General features: G+C 43.5%; 1 protein-coding gene across 1 annotated transcript in view; it reads left to right on the top strand.

Moving 5' to 3' along the window:
- Window positions 1-1387: 1387 nt before the first annotated feature.
- Window positions 1388-15709, top strand: part of LOC119731505 — a 32763-nt gene continuing 18441 nt past the window's right edge. The window contains exons 1-5 of the mRNA XM_038204678.1: window positions 1388-1493; window positions 6954-7295; window positions 9236-9559; window positions 10624-10995; window positions 11774-13887. Coding sequence (XP_038060606.1) covers window positions 1418-1493; window positions 6954-7295; window positions 9236-9559; window positions 10624-10995; window positions 11774-13887 — 3228 coding nt within the window. The 5' untranslated portion in view covers window positions 1388-1417. The remainder of the gene's footprint in view (window positions 1494-6953; window positions 7296-9235; window positions 9560-10623; window positions 10996-11773; window positions 13888-15709) is intronic.

Below are 15709 nucleotides of genomic sequence, written 5' to 3'. Positions count from 1 at the left end.
GCACAACTACAAAAAAAACCTGTCGCATAATTTTCAAATTTTCAATGACAGATTATTCAGAGCGTAATTCAGCTGTATCTTTCAAGGAGGCTTATTTGATTAAAAGTCCCCCATTTTAAAAAATGGTTTATCCTAAACTGGTTCACTATATTGTGGTTCAGGGATTGTTCAAAGACCATTTGGGTTGAAGGGCGCCCTCTCTCTTAGATTTGTTGCGAGTCCCGTCACTAGTCTGGTTGCCTGACCTTACAATTCCCCTACGCTCAAACTTCTAAATTGCACTTTTTTTAAGGCAACCGCCAACAGGCAAAAACAAAATGAACTTGACGGTTATTCGTTAAAGCTCGGCTTCGTTTCTTGTTTGGCTTTATCGTTAAAAACGTTTAATTTTTCCGATCATATTTTTAAAAAAAATTGCTTCATATTTATATCATACAGTTTGATACTTCTGTACAAAACCATTGACTAATCTTGACCTAAAATCTTCAAAGTTGGTCACCCAAATAGCAGGCAAAGCCGAAATGGAGACTACGCCAAGTTTTGGAATATCCCGGTAACCATCGTCAAGTCAAAAGAGTAGGCCTACATGACGCAGCAAAGCTCGCCCCTCGTACAATCTGGGTGCATACTTGATGCCCAAAATCGTCATTGACTTTCACTTTTTCTTAATGAAAGCGATGAATATTTTTTGCACTCATTATTTAAATTTGAAATATTAATAAGCATAGCAGGTATACACAGACATGAGCGCATCCGAGATTGTCAGCCAACATGATAATAGCCCTTAATGCATACTGTGTGGTTCTCTAGGAGAACTTAACTTCCCTTTAAAAAATCCCTGAACCATGATTCAGGGAATTATTAATTTCATCCATAAATATTGCTCTTTTAATTTTGTTTGTAAACTTTGGGCGCATTTTGTATAACGTGATACGTACGTAATTATAACAATTATCACACACGTACTGATTATTAGTTCAATTCACGGACACGAAACAGGCTGAAAATAAGCGACGTACAAATAGTCAGGAGGGGGTGTGGAGGGGCGCATGCCCCCCCCCCCCCCATTAAAGTCGTCGCCCCACCCCCGTTCTCTTCACCCCAACTGGAAATTTGCTTGTCTTTTTACATGGGCGGTTATTTTTGTCATGAGTGCCCTTTCATTACGGCTCTCCCAACACCCTTAATAATGCCGCCATGAAGGGCGCCCAATAGAAAGCTGGTATCCTGAGACATGCTTCGTATCCAGGTTATACGCATGCGCTCAATTATGTTTTCATCAGTGGAGTGGTCTATAATTGACGTTCCCGTAACTGTTTTTGCCATGATACGACTGCTGGAATTGATTGCGTTGAGTCGTTCTTGCGTGACTCCAGCTGTAGCTGTTCGATTTAAATCGGCACTTGGCGATTCGGTCATGGAGTTGGCACATCTCTTGTATGCTTTGGCGGTGACTGTGCTTGGATGTGTCTGTTTTGGGGCAGTTTCTGCAGGTAGGCCGTATCTTTGTGTACTCCAAAGTTAAACAACCCGGGTTAATTGCCCCTTTAAAGGTTGTTAAATAACACGGCAAAACATTGTTGAGCTTGAGAATATTTCATGTCGTCTGACTGGAAAGCCGAGAGGAGGCACAGCAGGCACAACAGACTAAATGATGACAAAATACGTGAACTCTTTGAAAAACTGGACTACTTTGGATAGTGTCCATTCCGTGTCTGTGATTTCACGCGGAAAACATGAATACAACTTTAGATTTCTTATTCAAAACGATGTACATTGTATTCAGTGGAAATCTACCATAATGGTTAAGTTCATTATTAAATTTATTATAATGGATCAAATATAAATTAATATTTGATCCGTGAAATCAGTAGTGTTATACGAGATGCAACGGGGGAGGCCTCCCCCGATCGAATGCTGTTTCTTCGTTTTACCATCTGCTCAAAATTTGAAGAAAACACTCCCAAACAGATTGTTTTTTCATTAAAGTAAAGTCACATGGAGTGCCCCAGAAAATTAACGTCCCTGTAACAAATTTAACCCAACTATGGCACCGATCATAAAGTCAATATGACTTTCAGTTTAAATCTAAACCGCCCTTGGAGAAGCACAAATGTTCAATTCCATGTAAGCTCACCCCTAATAAATACCACACATATTAACCTTTTTCCCCTTCAAATACAGGTTTCTCTGTCCAATTCCACTCCTTGCTCATTCAATCATAAAAACGTAGAGGAAGTTCATATTTTTCAGGGTATTGTTCGCGCGTAAACTGTATGTAGCAAATTACTTATAGTCTCAGTTTGATTTCGTCAACGCCGATGGTGAACATACGTTTCAGCATTAGCATAGGTTCCACCAAATTCGGTATTTCCATTATGCATTAGCACGATATGTACGTTAATACAGAGTCTAAAATGGCACGACTTTTGATTTCCATAAAGGATTGTACAGCTATAATTTTCAAAAAGAAAATACGAACAGGCCTACTGGGAAAAACTGTGAAAATGTGTAACGGAACCTTTGAAAATGTTAAGTGTCAATGAAGTTTTAATGGAAAGATACTCTAAAATGCTCGTCCATCATGACGATGATGGCCACGGGTCTAAACTTCTTAAGAGTTTCAGTGCGTCCGCAGATGACTTAACAAACCAATCCGGAAGCGAAAGTCTCTCTCACATCATAAGGCCAAAAAAAAGTCTCCGGTTTCTGGTATGCGCGCGCGTCGCTGTAGCCATGCGCGTCGGCAAAATGAAAAAGTTTTTTTTTTAATGAAAGATGATGTCTCAAAACCGCCAAACTCACTGGTTTTACTGGAATCCTGCTGCTGCACAATTTTAACGTGTTTTTAGATTGGGTTGTGGTCGAGAATAAGCTTTATGTGGCCTCTCTTGACTCCCATATATTTGCACTAAGTTTAGTCGGGCACCATTTGCAGTCATCAGCCGACATTTGAAGCAAAAAAATCAGGTAAAAAAAAAAAAGCCGCGTCGGCGCACCACTTTTTGGGCAAGCTCCATACCAGAAACCGGAGACTTTTTTTTGGCCTAAGCGGGCCGTCGACAAGGAGGGGGGGGGGGGGCTGGTAAGACCACCACCCCCAACCGGCGAGCAATTCCCCCAGCCATTCGGCAAAAGCCATACATATGTATTTCTGCGGATTTTTTAATGGAAGTGTGTCCCCTAGTTGGTACTTTGCCACCCCGAATACCCGGGGCTGGCGACGGTGCTCACGGGTTTGACTGGAGGTGGAGGTGCTGGCAGCTCTAGCCTTACGAGCAGCACGCTTCTTTTGTGCCTTTTGGATTCTGTGTTTCTCTGCTGAGCAGGCTCCAGTTGTGATTCTACTGTATAGCGCCAGTTGGGCGATCTTGTGCATAGGTTTACCAGGAGGCTGAGATGTTGTGGCGTTTCAAGGACACTTTAAATAAGTCCTGGAAGCGTTTTTTCCCGTCCCCGTACGGAGCGCTTACCTTCATAGAGCTCACCATAGAGCAGTTGCTTCGGCAGGCATTCTTCACCCATGCGGGCGATGTGTCCTGACCATCTGACACGAGCCTTCTGCAGCGATGTGTAGATGCTTGGGATGTTAATTGGCCCTTATGAGGACTTCAGTATAGCGAATTTTGTCCTGTCAACTGATTCTCAGTATCCTAGAGGCAGCTCATATGAAAGTGGTTTAACTGTCTGGCATGTCTGCTGTGCACAATCCACGTTTCACAGGCATACAGAAGAGTTGTAAGCACCACAACACGGTACACTTTCAGCTCGGTGGTTGGGCTGATTCCTCTGCGGTCCCACGCTTTCGCATGTCGTCTATCAAAGGTAGAACTTGCTTTGGCCAGCCTGCTGTTAACCTCGTTATCGATGTTGACTGTTCTTGACAGGGTGCTGCCTAGGTATGTGAAGCTGTCAATTGCATGTAGGTCCCGATCTTTCACAGTGATGTGCGGCGCACGATAAGGCTGTCCAGGGAGAGGCTGGTGCATGACTTCCGTCTTTTTGGTGTTGATGGTGAGATCAAAGTTGTAACATGCCATAGAAAACCTGTCCATGCTTGTCTGAACTGGCAGTAGGGACACAATCATTGGCAGCCTTCTGAGGTTGAACAGTTTACCGTCAGTCCGGTCGGGAAAGCGTCTGTAAGCACTGCAGTGAACATCATGCTAAATAGTGTAGGGGCAAGTACGCGGCCTTGCTTGACGTCGTTTGTGACTGGGAAGGCTTCTGAAAACTTCACGTCATCCAGAACATGAGCCATCATGCCGTCATGAAACTGGCGAACGGCTTGTATGAACCTGTCTGGACATTCAAACTTTTCCATGATTATCTCGGCTGACCGTGTCAAAAGGTTTTCGTCAAGTCGATGAATGTTGTAAAGAGGTCGCAGTGCTGTTCCTAGCATTTTTCCTGGAGTTGTCTTGCAGCAAAAAATCATGTCGACTGTCCCTTGGCCGGCTCAAAAGCCACACTGCCTCTCTGGGAGAAGCAGGTTCTGCTCCAGATGTTAAATCAAACGATTAAGCAAATAGCAATACACGAGCCAGTATTTTGCTATAGCAATTGAAAATAGGGAGATTCCCCTGTGGTTGTCACAAGACTGGCGATTGTCCTTAGGCTTGTAGTTGCGGACTTTGAAAGCATCGTTGAGTTGCTGCCAAGATTCCAGATAACTTGAAAAATGGTCCGTTAGGTTCTGTTGCAGCTGTGTCCCGCCTTCTTTATTCACCTCGGCAGGGATTGCATCCGTCCCTGGGGCTTAAACAGAGGACAACTGGCTGATTGCTTTCTTGACTTCCTGCACAGCTGGTGGAGTGTCATCATGCAACCTCTGTATTTATTTCGACCTGAGGCACGCGTGTTATCTGCTTTGCTACTGAGCCAGGAGTCCTGCATCTGTCGAAGCTTTGCTTGGACTGTTTTGCGCATGTTGGTGAAGGCTGCTTTCTTAGATGTGGATGATGGGTCGTTTTGGTGGGCTCTTTGCAGAGCAGACAGTGTTTTTGAACAAGCAGTGCTTTGATTTCATCGTTATTCTCATCAAACCAGTCCTGGTTCTTGTGTGGTACTGACCAGAGATGCTCGACGGAGGCTGTGAAGAAGACAGTGTCTCTAAAGGTTGCCCAATCCTCTTCCACAGTGGCTTGACCTAACCGTAGGTCGTCCAGCTTGTTGTTCAAATCCCTGGAGAGGTTATCACCAACTGTTCCGCTGTTCAGCATGGAGACATTGAGCCTCTAGCCTTCCTTCCATGAGGGCGTCTCTTAGGCAAGATGCGGAGGTTGATCTTGGACACAATCAGCCTGTGGTCTGTCCAGCAGTCTGCACTACTTGGCCTTGGTAACCCTCACGTCTTGGCTATTCTTCCTGATGATGACACAGTCGATGAGATGCCAGTGTTTTGAGCGAGGATGATGCGGGAGTAACATTTTGTAAACTGATCTGTAGTTCAGTTTTTTTGTGTTTCCTCTTCCCCATATTTTCGCGATGGGAGTCAGTTTGCGTCCCCCGCTGATTCGGTTTTCGCCATCCTTGGAGTCGTCCATCGCTGCAGAGCCTACCCAATTCCTCGCCCGTAAGGGCTTCTCTGTCATATATTAAGATCTTTTCGTAATTGTACACTAGCATAACCTAATCATTGTTAACTTGTTCAACCCTATTGATACTTAAAGTGCTTAACATTCTCATTATCAAATCACATTGTTACTTTGTTTTTTAAAACAGTGTGATCTTGTTTGATTTCTTTGTTGCATCTGAGAAAATTCTGGCTTTTTGAGCAAACAACATTCACGGATATTTTGGAGATTTTCGTATCGTAACAGAACAGATAAAAATGTAATGCGGCATATGTATTTGTGTACTGTGTTGTAGTCGAGTCCATCAAAAGTCCTTAAAGGTCTATCACAAGTCCTCCAGTCCTAATTCGGGCGATTCACAATGTAGTGCACCACCAAGAGTTTGCCACGGAGAGTTATTTTGTCCCCGGTGCATTGTGGGAGATGGTCAACAAATTCGCTGCGCAGGACATTTGAAATTGTTCGTTTTTCCGGTCAGATAGTTTCGTAAGCGTATGATTCGAGTATCTGTTTGCCACTTTCTTTTCTTTTTGTCAATATGGGGGTTTTATAAGGCGGCAGACTGCTATGCACCGCAACAAATCATCTCACGTTGTCTACTGACACTAATTCAAATGGGCCATGTTTTGTCGACTGTAAACTTGAAAATAGGCTCTCCATGAGAAACTCTTCGTGGCGCACTGCATTGTGAATCGCTCCAATTAGTCAAGTCGCAAGCTACAGTGTCGAAAAAAAAACCCGAACCATCATGCCCTCTTTTTCACAGCTTTAAGAAATACATCGCAAAAATCGATACAAATTATTTTGGAGACTATTAATTTGCTTTTCAACAACGAACACATCTTTCCAATCGGTGAATAGTTATTGAGTTGTGTCCAAATCTAAATATTTTAACACCCCCCACCCCCCGGATTTACGCCGGATTGTCTCTGCCCTCTGCTCGGTAGCCTTTTTCACGGATGCAAGTTTCGGGCCATGTTCTTATTGCGGCAGTCAAAATATCAGTTGCCAAGGACAAAACGAAAAAGCGGCGCTTGTTTTGCATTGGTCATAACTCAATAAATATTTACCCGATTACGAAGAGCTTTTTTGTTGTTGAAAAGCTAATGAACTTAAATATGTATAGATATTTGCGATGTATTTTTGAAGCTGTGAAAAACAAAAAGCTTTGAGGACGGTTTTTTGGGACACCATAGACAAATGCACTGTGTGGTGGCAAAACTATTCATTTTATAAGTGGTTATCTCTTGTTACTTGTGATTGTTCTCGTGAAAGGACTTCTGATTTACATCTGTTTGTACCTTACTTCAGATGGACCCTACTTCAGCACTAATGTCTAAAGACTATTTCTTTTCTTCTTTTTCTTTTTTATTTTAGCTGATATAATCAGGCTACGTCTTGCAGACGGGCGTTACCCAAACGAAGGTCGCGTAGAGGTCCTCCCAGCAGGAGAAGACTCATGGGGAACCTACTGCTCCAACGATAACCCGTTCCACGTCGGCCGCGTAGCGTGCCGTCAACTCGGCTTCCCCGCCCTACTCTCTGCAACTGCCACCGGGGAGTTTGGCAAGGCCACCGGTCCCATTTGGTTCCAGCAGATTTCTTGCAGCCAAGGAGCGCAGCCCGTGGTGACTCTAAATGACTGTTCGACATCAGGATGGTTGCCGAGTTACGTGGTGTGCGATCACAGATTCGATGTAGGCCTTACCTGCTTCACAGGTAAAAAAAAAAAAAAAACTTACCAAACTTTTGAGAAAACCCCTTTGAGCTGACACCGTTTGGCATGAATCTGTCATGCAAGTCTATTAAAGGCCATCAGCTTCTGTCCAAAAATTGGGCCACCGGTATTAATGATCGAAAGGTTAATGCTCATAGCGATTTTTGGCAAGGTAGGCCTATGCACATCTAGAGTTGGATGTGTGATAAATTTGCAGTTTCAGCGGTGGCTGTTTTTGGGGTGTTATATCAAAATGGCCGCCAATTATGCTTGCCACTGGATTAATTATATGTGGTAACAGGCATGGTTTGCCGCCATTTTTTAAAGTGAAAGTACTCAAATAGCTGCCACCGCTGCAATGCTATCACATTCCAACTACAGGGGTGAATACCTTGCCAAAAATCACAATGAGCATTATTCCCCTTTATTTGATACCGACCACACCCCAGGTTGATGGCCTATATGTGTTTCAGAGAACCTATGGAAACGCAACGTTACGGATACGCGGATGTCATGCTCTGCCCGACGCCAAGAGAATTCATGTCACACGGTGCATCAGCGAACTTTCTATTATTACTGACTTTACCATGCAAACCTTTCAATTTTATTGGACTGGTACAAAATAACCAGCCTTAGGCCATCAGCTTGGGGGTTTGGTCGGTATCAAATCAGGGCATAAATGATTATAGTGCGCATGCGCAAGGTATACCACCCCTAGAGTGGTAACAAGCATTTTGATGGACATTTTGAAAAAAAGGGTGATAACACCTAAAAAGCTGCCACCGCTGCAATGCTATCACATATTTTCCAACTCTGGAGGTGTATACCTTGCCAAAAATCGCTATGACGACTATTCCCTTCATTTGATACCGGTTGCCAAAATTTTGGACCGAGGCTGATGGCCTACTTGCAATCAATCCATATGACATGTCCATGTTAAGAGAATGAATCATTATGTAATCTTCCGCGCAAGAAAATGCAAAATGGAACTATTGTTAATCTATGAACTATTTTCTCGATAAATAGAATATCGTCTGAGTTACTTTCCTCGTGAATATATTCTAGAGGTTAAAATGGCACATCGAGAGTGAAGGCGTGCACACCCTGATGGGGTCCAGCCCCCCCCCCCCCCCCACCCCCGGAAAAATTTGAAATCTACGATGCTTTCTCCTGCATAGAAATATGCACCACTGTGCATATACACGTAGGCCTATGTGTGCACACGTGTTTTCATAAAGCTAACGTTTTTAAAGACATATGTGCGACTGGAAGCACGACAATCACCCACAAGATTGGTTTTCGAAAGTCAAAATGTTGACCCCTGATGTATAATTGATTTTGTGTGGACGTTGATATTACTCTTTCTAAACAATACCATTTTGTGAAAACGCGGTTTGTAGCCCAATTGACCAATCGCGGTAGAATCGTGTTAGAATTGCGTCAACGCAGCTTGCGAAATATTGTCGAATTACATGATATACAAATGGACGCGAAACGCACAAAATCTGAGACAAACAAAATTTAGTGTACAAAAATTACATTAGGGTTGTCTAAGGGGCGTGGCTAACTCGCAAACGGCGATAGGTCCATTGGGCACTTTCCAGGACGCAGTGTCCTTTAACATAAACGAGTACAGTTTGCAATTCTTGTAAATCCCTTGACCTAAAAAAACGATGTGCATGTGCCATGTTTATGCGGCCGTGTTCCAGTGGATACGTGCACAAACTCGACATCCAACGACGAACATGTTTAATGCACAGACATGTATGACTCGTGACTCAGTCTCGGTTTCGGAATTGATGTTTGATGACTCGAATACAACTGAGTCTGTTAATGCAACCGTGAACTTCCCCTGCGCTGGCATTGCCTGCAGGGCATTCGACCTAGAAAAGTACCAACAATTCCTCCGCTCATCATTAATTTGTCTGTATTTGGACCATAGGCAACCTGCGCTTAGTCGGAGGTCGAAGCGAGACTGAGGGAAGAGTGGAGCTTCATATTGGGGGAGATGAGTGGGTGCTGTTATCGTTCCGAGGGGGGACGAACTTTATGTACTCCGACAGTGTCTGCCAGTACCTTGGGTACCAATTCTCAGTTGGGGTGACACGAGAACCAGCGGTAAACAACAACCAGAAGATATTGTGTTCCTTTTCTCACTGCCCGCTTTATGACGGATCAAGGGGATTCTTTCAATGCCTGGATGAGCTAAGTCTGGATCTCTGCACAGATAAGAACATCACCTTACTCGGAGCAGTCTGCGCGACAGGTGCGACATATTATTATTTTAAAAATGGGTGCATTAATGTTCATCTGTGTTTGTAAAAGAATCTTTTTTTAACTCTCCCGAGGATATGTCTGTAAAATGCTCAAGACAAACAAAACCGGCCACTTGCCCTGCCAAAAAGTAACACTCATCTGTTCTAGACTGTAAATTTTGTTCATCAGTATTATTAATGTCAAAATAACGATTTGGGTACATCATTAACGCACACATCAAATTTTGTCAGACTTTTGCAGCTAACAGGTATACATATGGTTACAGCCCGATAGTCCGAAGGTTCGATAGTCCGAGGGTTCGATAGTCCGAAGGGCCCATTAGTCCGAAAACAGAAGAAGGTTTAGTCCGAAGGTTTTTGACAGTCCGAATAGACGATCGGGTTCGATAGTCCGAATCGACAATAAGGTCCGATTGTCCGAATGGACAATAAGGTTCGTAGTCCGAATCGACAATAAGGTTCGATAGTCCGAATGGACAATAAGGTTCGTAGTCCGAATCGACAATGGAACCTTATTGTCGATTTGGACTATCGGACCTAATTGTCGGTTTGGAATATCGGACCTTATTGCCTATGCTGACTTTCGGACCTTATTTTCAATTCGGAATAATGACCCATCGGACCAGTGAACCTTTTTGTCGTTTCGGACTATTGAGCCTACGAACTAACCTTAGTCTAAATTCGGACTACCGAACCCTCGGGCAAGTAAACCTTTGGAATAATTATAAGCTTCGGAATATTGCTCCGAATGTTTGATTAACGAATCGTGTTTCATTTTTTGACTAACGAACATCCTATTTTGGGAATTTTGTGCTATCGGGCGGATCCCCTCCGTATATATTTTTGTGCAACATTGCAATCCTTTTTCAGAAGCACTGAGGGTATAGCTTATAGAGGGCAACATTACCATTGTTGAAATAATTATATGTGGGCTCAGGGTGTTTTTTTTCTCAATGTAAATGAGAATTGAAATATAATATAAATCATACCTTGAAATTGAGTTTTGAAGTGAAAGGTAGTATATGGCTATTTATTTTCATTTTTCCCTCTGAAGAAACTGATGTACTTCCTTCTGACGCTAGCTTCGAGTATCGTCTAGGCTATACTAGCAACGGATCCCAATACATGGGCATACTAGAAGCCAGATATAATGGTTCCACTTGGGCAACAGTTTGTCTGCAAGTTGTCAACGTATACCGGGCGGGGATTGTTGCTGACCAAGCATGCCGTAGTCTGGGGTATCCCTGGGCTTTCGTCTCAAAGCTGATCCCATACTCAGAGTCCCCTGGCTACGTCAGCACCGGAGAAGAGCTGATTATGAGGGAGCTTTTCTTGGGTTCAGCTCATGGCGAAGCACAGTGGGTACGAGGCCAGAACGCTTGCCAGCGTCATGAATATGAACTCCTTCACGTCGAATGTGAAACAGGTATGAACGAAGCGTACAATGTTAACTTCCTGATAGTCTCAAGTCAAACGATGGTAGAGAGGATAGTGAGTGGAATAGTTTCTCGATTTGAGATGGAACGTGCGTCGAGATGCAGTAAATTCAAAATTTGGTTTCGCCCTTCACCGACGTATTTTCTTTATAAACACTGTATGCTTAGGATTACCCCCGAGTGATTGTGTCTCACTGAGAATAAAATCACTCGGGTTGGACTCGAACCCAGGACCTCCTGCTCACTATCGCTGACGTCTTTAAACCACTCGACCACCGACCTTAACGGGGTCGGCAGGCTGGGTCGAATCATAGAAGTGGGTACCGCAAAGAAACAAAACTTTCAAACAAAATATGCAATATAATCTTGACAAAGTCTTATAATCAAGGAAGGCTGCTTAATCCAATACACGTCTCCACCTGAGTCTGATTGAGACAGGTGCGTGGAAAATGCTATTAGCCAATCGGATTGCTGTCTATGGCTCTGAATCATTCACATGGTCTTTACCTTAAGTGCCCTTAAATACTTCATCAAACAATAAGCACTAGCTGCTGGAAATATACGCTTGAGGTATAAACTATAATGAAATAGGCTGTTGATGGGAATATATTAAATCAAACCGTTTTATCCTCGTATTCCAAACATTTCTGTTTATAAATTTCCTACCAAGAAGATTATGTTACAAGCGCTTTGCTGACGTTTGCTTTGAATTTGTTGTTTTTTTTTTATTATTTTTATTATTATTATGTTTTTCTTTACTTGACTCAGGTGTAACGATGTACGGCCTGACAGTGTTCCCGTGTTCCAAACAGACATGTCTTGGACGCTGTGGAAGTCCCGCTACCAACGAACTGTGTGGATGCGATGCTGTCTGTTCCCAGTGTAACGACTGCTGCTACGATTACAAGGAACGGTGCTCTCTCCATGAAGACCCAGACAATCACACATCACTGTCATTAGGCTCATTCACTTGTAGAATCGTTGATAGGAATCGGGTTGTCGTAGTGGACGGATGTAGCCCAGGTTGGAATGACACTCAAGTGGCTCAGCAGTGTGCCAATAATTCCTACCCAGGTCCGATAAAATACCAAGAGGGGATATTCTTCAATAATTTACTCTGTGCCGCATGTAACGGCTTCAGCTTCGAGAGCTCAGATCTGAGCTCAGATCTGAGCTCAGATCTGCTAAACGACTTTAGTTTTTACCAGATTGAAGAATATGATGCAGGGATTGATGAATGTCCTTTGAATTATGTGAACCTAGAGATAGCTCTTGGATGTCAGTCATACTCTGCAATTATCGCAACATCTGATTGGTTGATGTACAAGAATCCACACTGTGCATACTGCAACGGAGTGAATATCTCTACCTTGGATTACTGTCCGTTGGTGCGTTCGTCCGTTTTCCCAGCCCATTTTGAAGTGCTTTTGGGCAGGGTACCTGAACCGTGGGCTCCCGAAGCATCCACGAGTCTCCAGCTGCAAGACGAAATCAAGTGCCATAACAAGCACTACCTACTGCACGTACTGCCAACGCACAGAGGGAATTCTTCAGTGATGGAGGTTACACAATGTTACCTAAACACACTCGGCTGGCAGAACATTCAGCTGACATGGCCTTTCTATTCTTCATTTATCGATCACCAACAACAAGCATTTGCTGGAGAAATGACAAAGCTGATCACTGAATATGTCACTAATATCACAGATTTCGAGGAAATCTTGGACCTGACGGTTGTGCCTCCATACGAGGAAGGTAGCTCCAGGGAATGGATAGTCAGATGTGGAGTTGAGCAGGTTGATTTTGTGGAGGTATGTGGCACAGCAGAGAACGTGACTATCAATGGAACTGTCACTGAATTGCATTGTGAGCACTCCACTTTTACTGCTCGGGCAGCAGATACCAGGGTGTTCAGCATGGGTGGAGTCCAGGTCATTTATGTCGGTGGCGGAGTGTTTGTTGAAGCGAAGTCAGTTTCTTTCTTTCGTAGCTACAACTATCCAATGGCTGTCTTCAATGGCTCAGCTAAAGACACCAGGGTATCTGTATGCGGACAAACGTTTAAAAACGAGGAGTGCCGCCTACTCCGTGCTGGAGAAACAAAGGCTGTGAGAACAGAAGACGGTGAACCAGGGCTGGAGTACAAAGGGAGAAAGTTTTTGCAAGACCAAGTAACGTACCTGCCCGATGGTTGGATCCTCATCTGCTCAAGTATCTTCTCGGCTCTACAAGAACCATACATTTCATTCTCAGACCCACTTACTGTAGTGAATTTCATTGGTTACTGCTTATCCGTCGTAGCTCTCTTGGTAACCTTCACCAACTACTGTGTGTTCCCAGTTCTGAGGAACGTCCCCGGTAGTGCCATTATGAGTCTGACTGCTGCCCTGTTCTTGGCTCAGCTTCTGACCCTTACCGTATTGGACAAGGCGGAGAACCAAACATTCTGCATCAGTATGGCCGTCTTGATGCACTTCCTATGGTTAGCTACCTTCACTTGGATGAATGTTCTAGCCTTTGACCTCATGAGGACCTTCACTTCCAGACAAGCTGCTCGTCCCAACAAGCGAGTGTTCTTCACTTACTGCCTGTACGGATGGGGCTTACCGCTTCTGGCTGTCACCACGTGCCTCGTTATCCACTTCGTCGACGGTCAGCATGTTGGGTTTCAGTATGGTGGAGAGCAATCCTGCTGGGTGATCGGCAAATACGCGGTGCTTGGTGCGTTTATAGTTCCGATGATATGCAGCCTGACTGCTAACGCAGTCCTGTTTGGTTTGACAGTGCGTAGCGTGCACGCATCGCTTGCAGCAGCGGCGATGGTTCGGCAGGACAAGTCCAAATCACGGGAGACGCTTGGAGAGCTGTGGATTTTTTTCAAGGTAGGTTGAAAAGTTTCCCCTTTTGCAATTCACCGTTCATGTTTTGTAAAGTCCTTTTTAAGGACAGGCAAGCTACAAGGTCATGCACCACGAAGACTTGTTGGTATTAAACTGGGGTCCATGTTTTTCTCTGTGGGTATGGTGGGGTCTTTGTATTGTATGTCAGTCACTGTATGAGGCCTCTGTCGGCCTCTGCCTCTGACACTGATATGTTTTGTGTTGGCAATTGTTTAAAGATGTTATCAAGTTCAATGTATAATGATAGAGGGAAAGGTGTCACTTCATCGCATCCCGCTCTACTCATTGCAAAGTGCAAGCACGAGTGATTCTACTAAAAATGTCTTGTTGATTAGCAAATGCAATATGGTTACTTTTTAATTCATGGACTGCATTACGTTAACGTTTTATGGTGAAAGCAGTACTGTTTAATAGCCTCATTGTTGTAGGAAAAATATCTTTAAAAAAAAGACCCCCTCCCCGGCCTACTCCCCAGCAACCCCCTTCCTCCAAAAAGAAAACCAGGTCTTGTTTGGAGTAAAAATAGAGGGTTCATCGTTGTTCATTCCTTCACACTTTCCCTTTTTTTACAACAGCTCCCATTTTGTACACTTTTTCTAATCGAGGTCTTCCTCCATTTGACTCCTGTTTTCAATTACACAATAGGATGATTGTGTGTCCTCGATTTACGCCATACCAAATATACACAACCTCACGGATGGAATTTATCGGGTACATTGTAATTGCATTGTTCACCCTTTAAACCTCTTGTTAAGACCTTCTAGTGTACCGTTTTACAAAGGCTACTTATGGAGTCAAAATGACATTGTTCCCTGTGCCCTTGTGTTAGTACCCAAGAAGGTATCTCTGGAAAGAGCACACTCAATTTTATATAATGATTTCCTTATGTTCCTGTTACCTAATTCTAACCAAAAATGCCTCTAAACCTGTTTTTTCAGAGCGGGGTAAACCTTGTGTGGACTCGGGCAAGTCCACAGAATTTCACTCTCCCTGCACCTGTGGACCTCTTTTGTCGACAGGTTCACAAAGAGAAGGATAGGTTAGAGCAACTGATATGGGCGTATTTAGCCTCACATTTGGCATAAAATGGAATGGGAGCTAGTGTGGCCTGTTGCCTTCAATGCAAATTGGGCTGATAACCTTGTATGGACAATCATCAACCCGCGTACAATTTTAAGCTTGTCATTAGCAGCCCTAATTTCATTTTAATTGGAAATTTTCTTCACGCTATCGTAGGCATTGCGCGTATGCGTCATCAAACTTGAAATAACACGTAGTGTACCTAAAATGTATACTTAAATTTATCGTATCCTAAAAAAAATGCGTCTGTTTGTTTTTTTACAAAATAATTGGTTGTACTGGAACGGTTAAAGTTCGTGAACTTTGATTGCCTCTAAATCTTTTTTCCAGAGATTGCCTCTTAACCTGTTTTCCAGAGAGGGGGGAACCTTGTGTGGACATGTGCAAGTCCACAAAACATTCACAATTTCTGCACCCTGTGGAACTCTTTTGTCGACAGGTTCACAAAGAATATGCAATGTAAGATCAACTGACTTTGGCATATTTAGCGCGAGATTTTGTTTCTAATGCAACGGGAGCTAGTTTGACCTGTTGCCCTCAATGCATATTGGGGGCTCATTAACCTTGCATGGACAATCATCAACCCGCAAAAAATTGAAATGTGTAATTTGCATTTCATTATAATTGGAAATTTTCTCCACGCTATCCTTGCGACAGATTAAGCCGTGCATATTTATTGGATCAAGGATGGATACAATACCTGTCAAAGAAGCAATCGGAATTC

Source organism: Patiria miniata, unplaced genomic scaffold (assembly GCF_015706575.1).
Source record: "Patiria miniata isolate m_02_andy unplaced genomic scaffold, ASM1570657v1 HiC_scaffold_24, whole genome shotgun sequence".
Taxonomy (NCBI): Eukaryota; Metazoa; Echinodermata; class Asteroidea; order Valvatida; family Asterinidae; genus Patiria; species Patiria miniata.
This window is presented reverse-complemented; position numbering and strand designations above follow the sequence as displayed.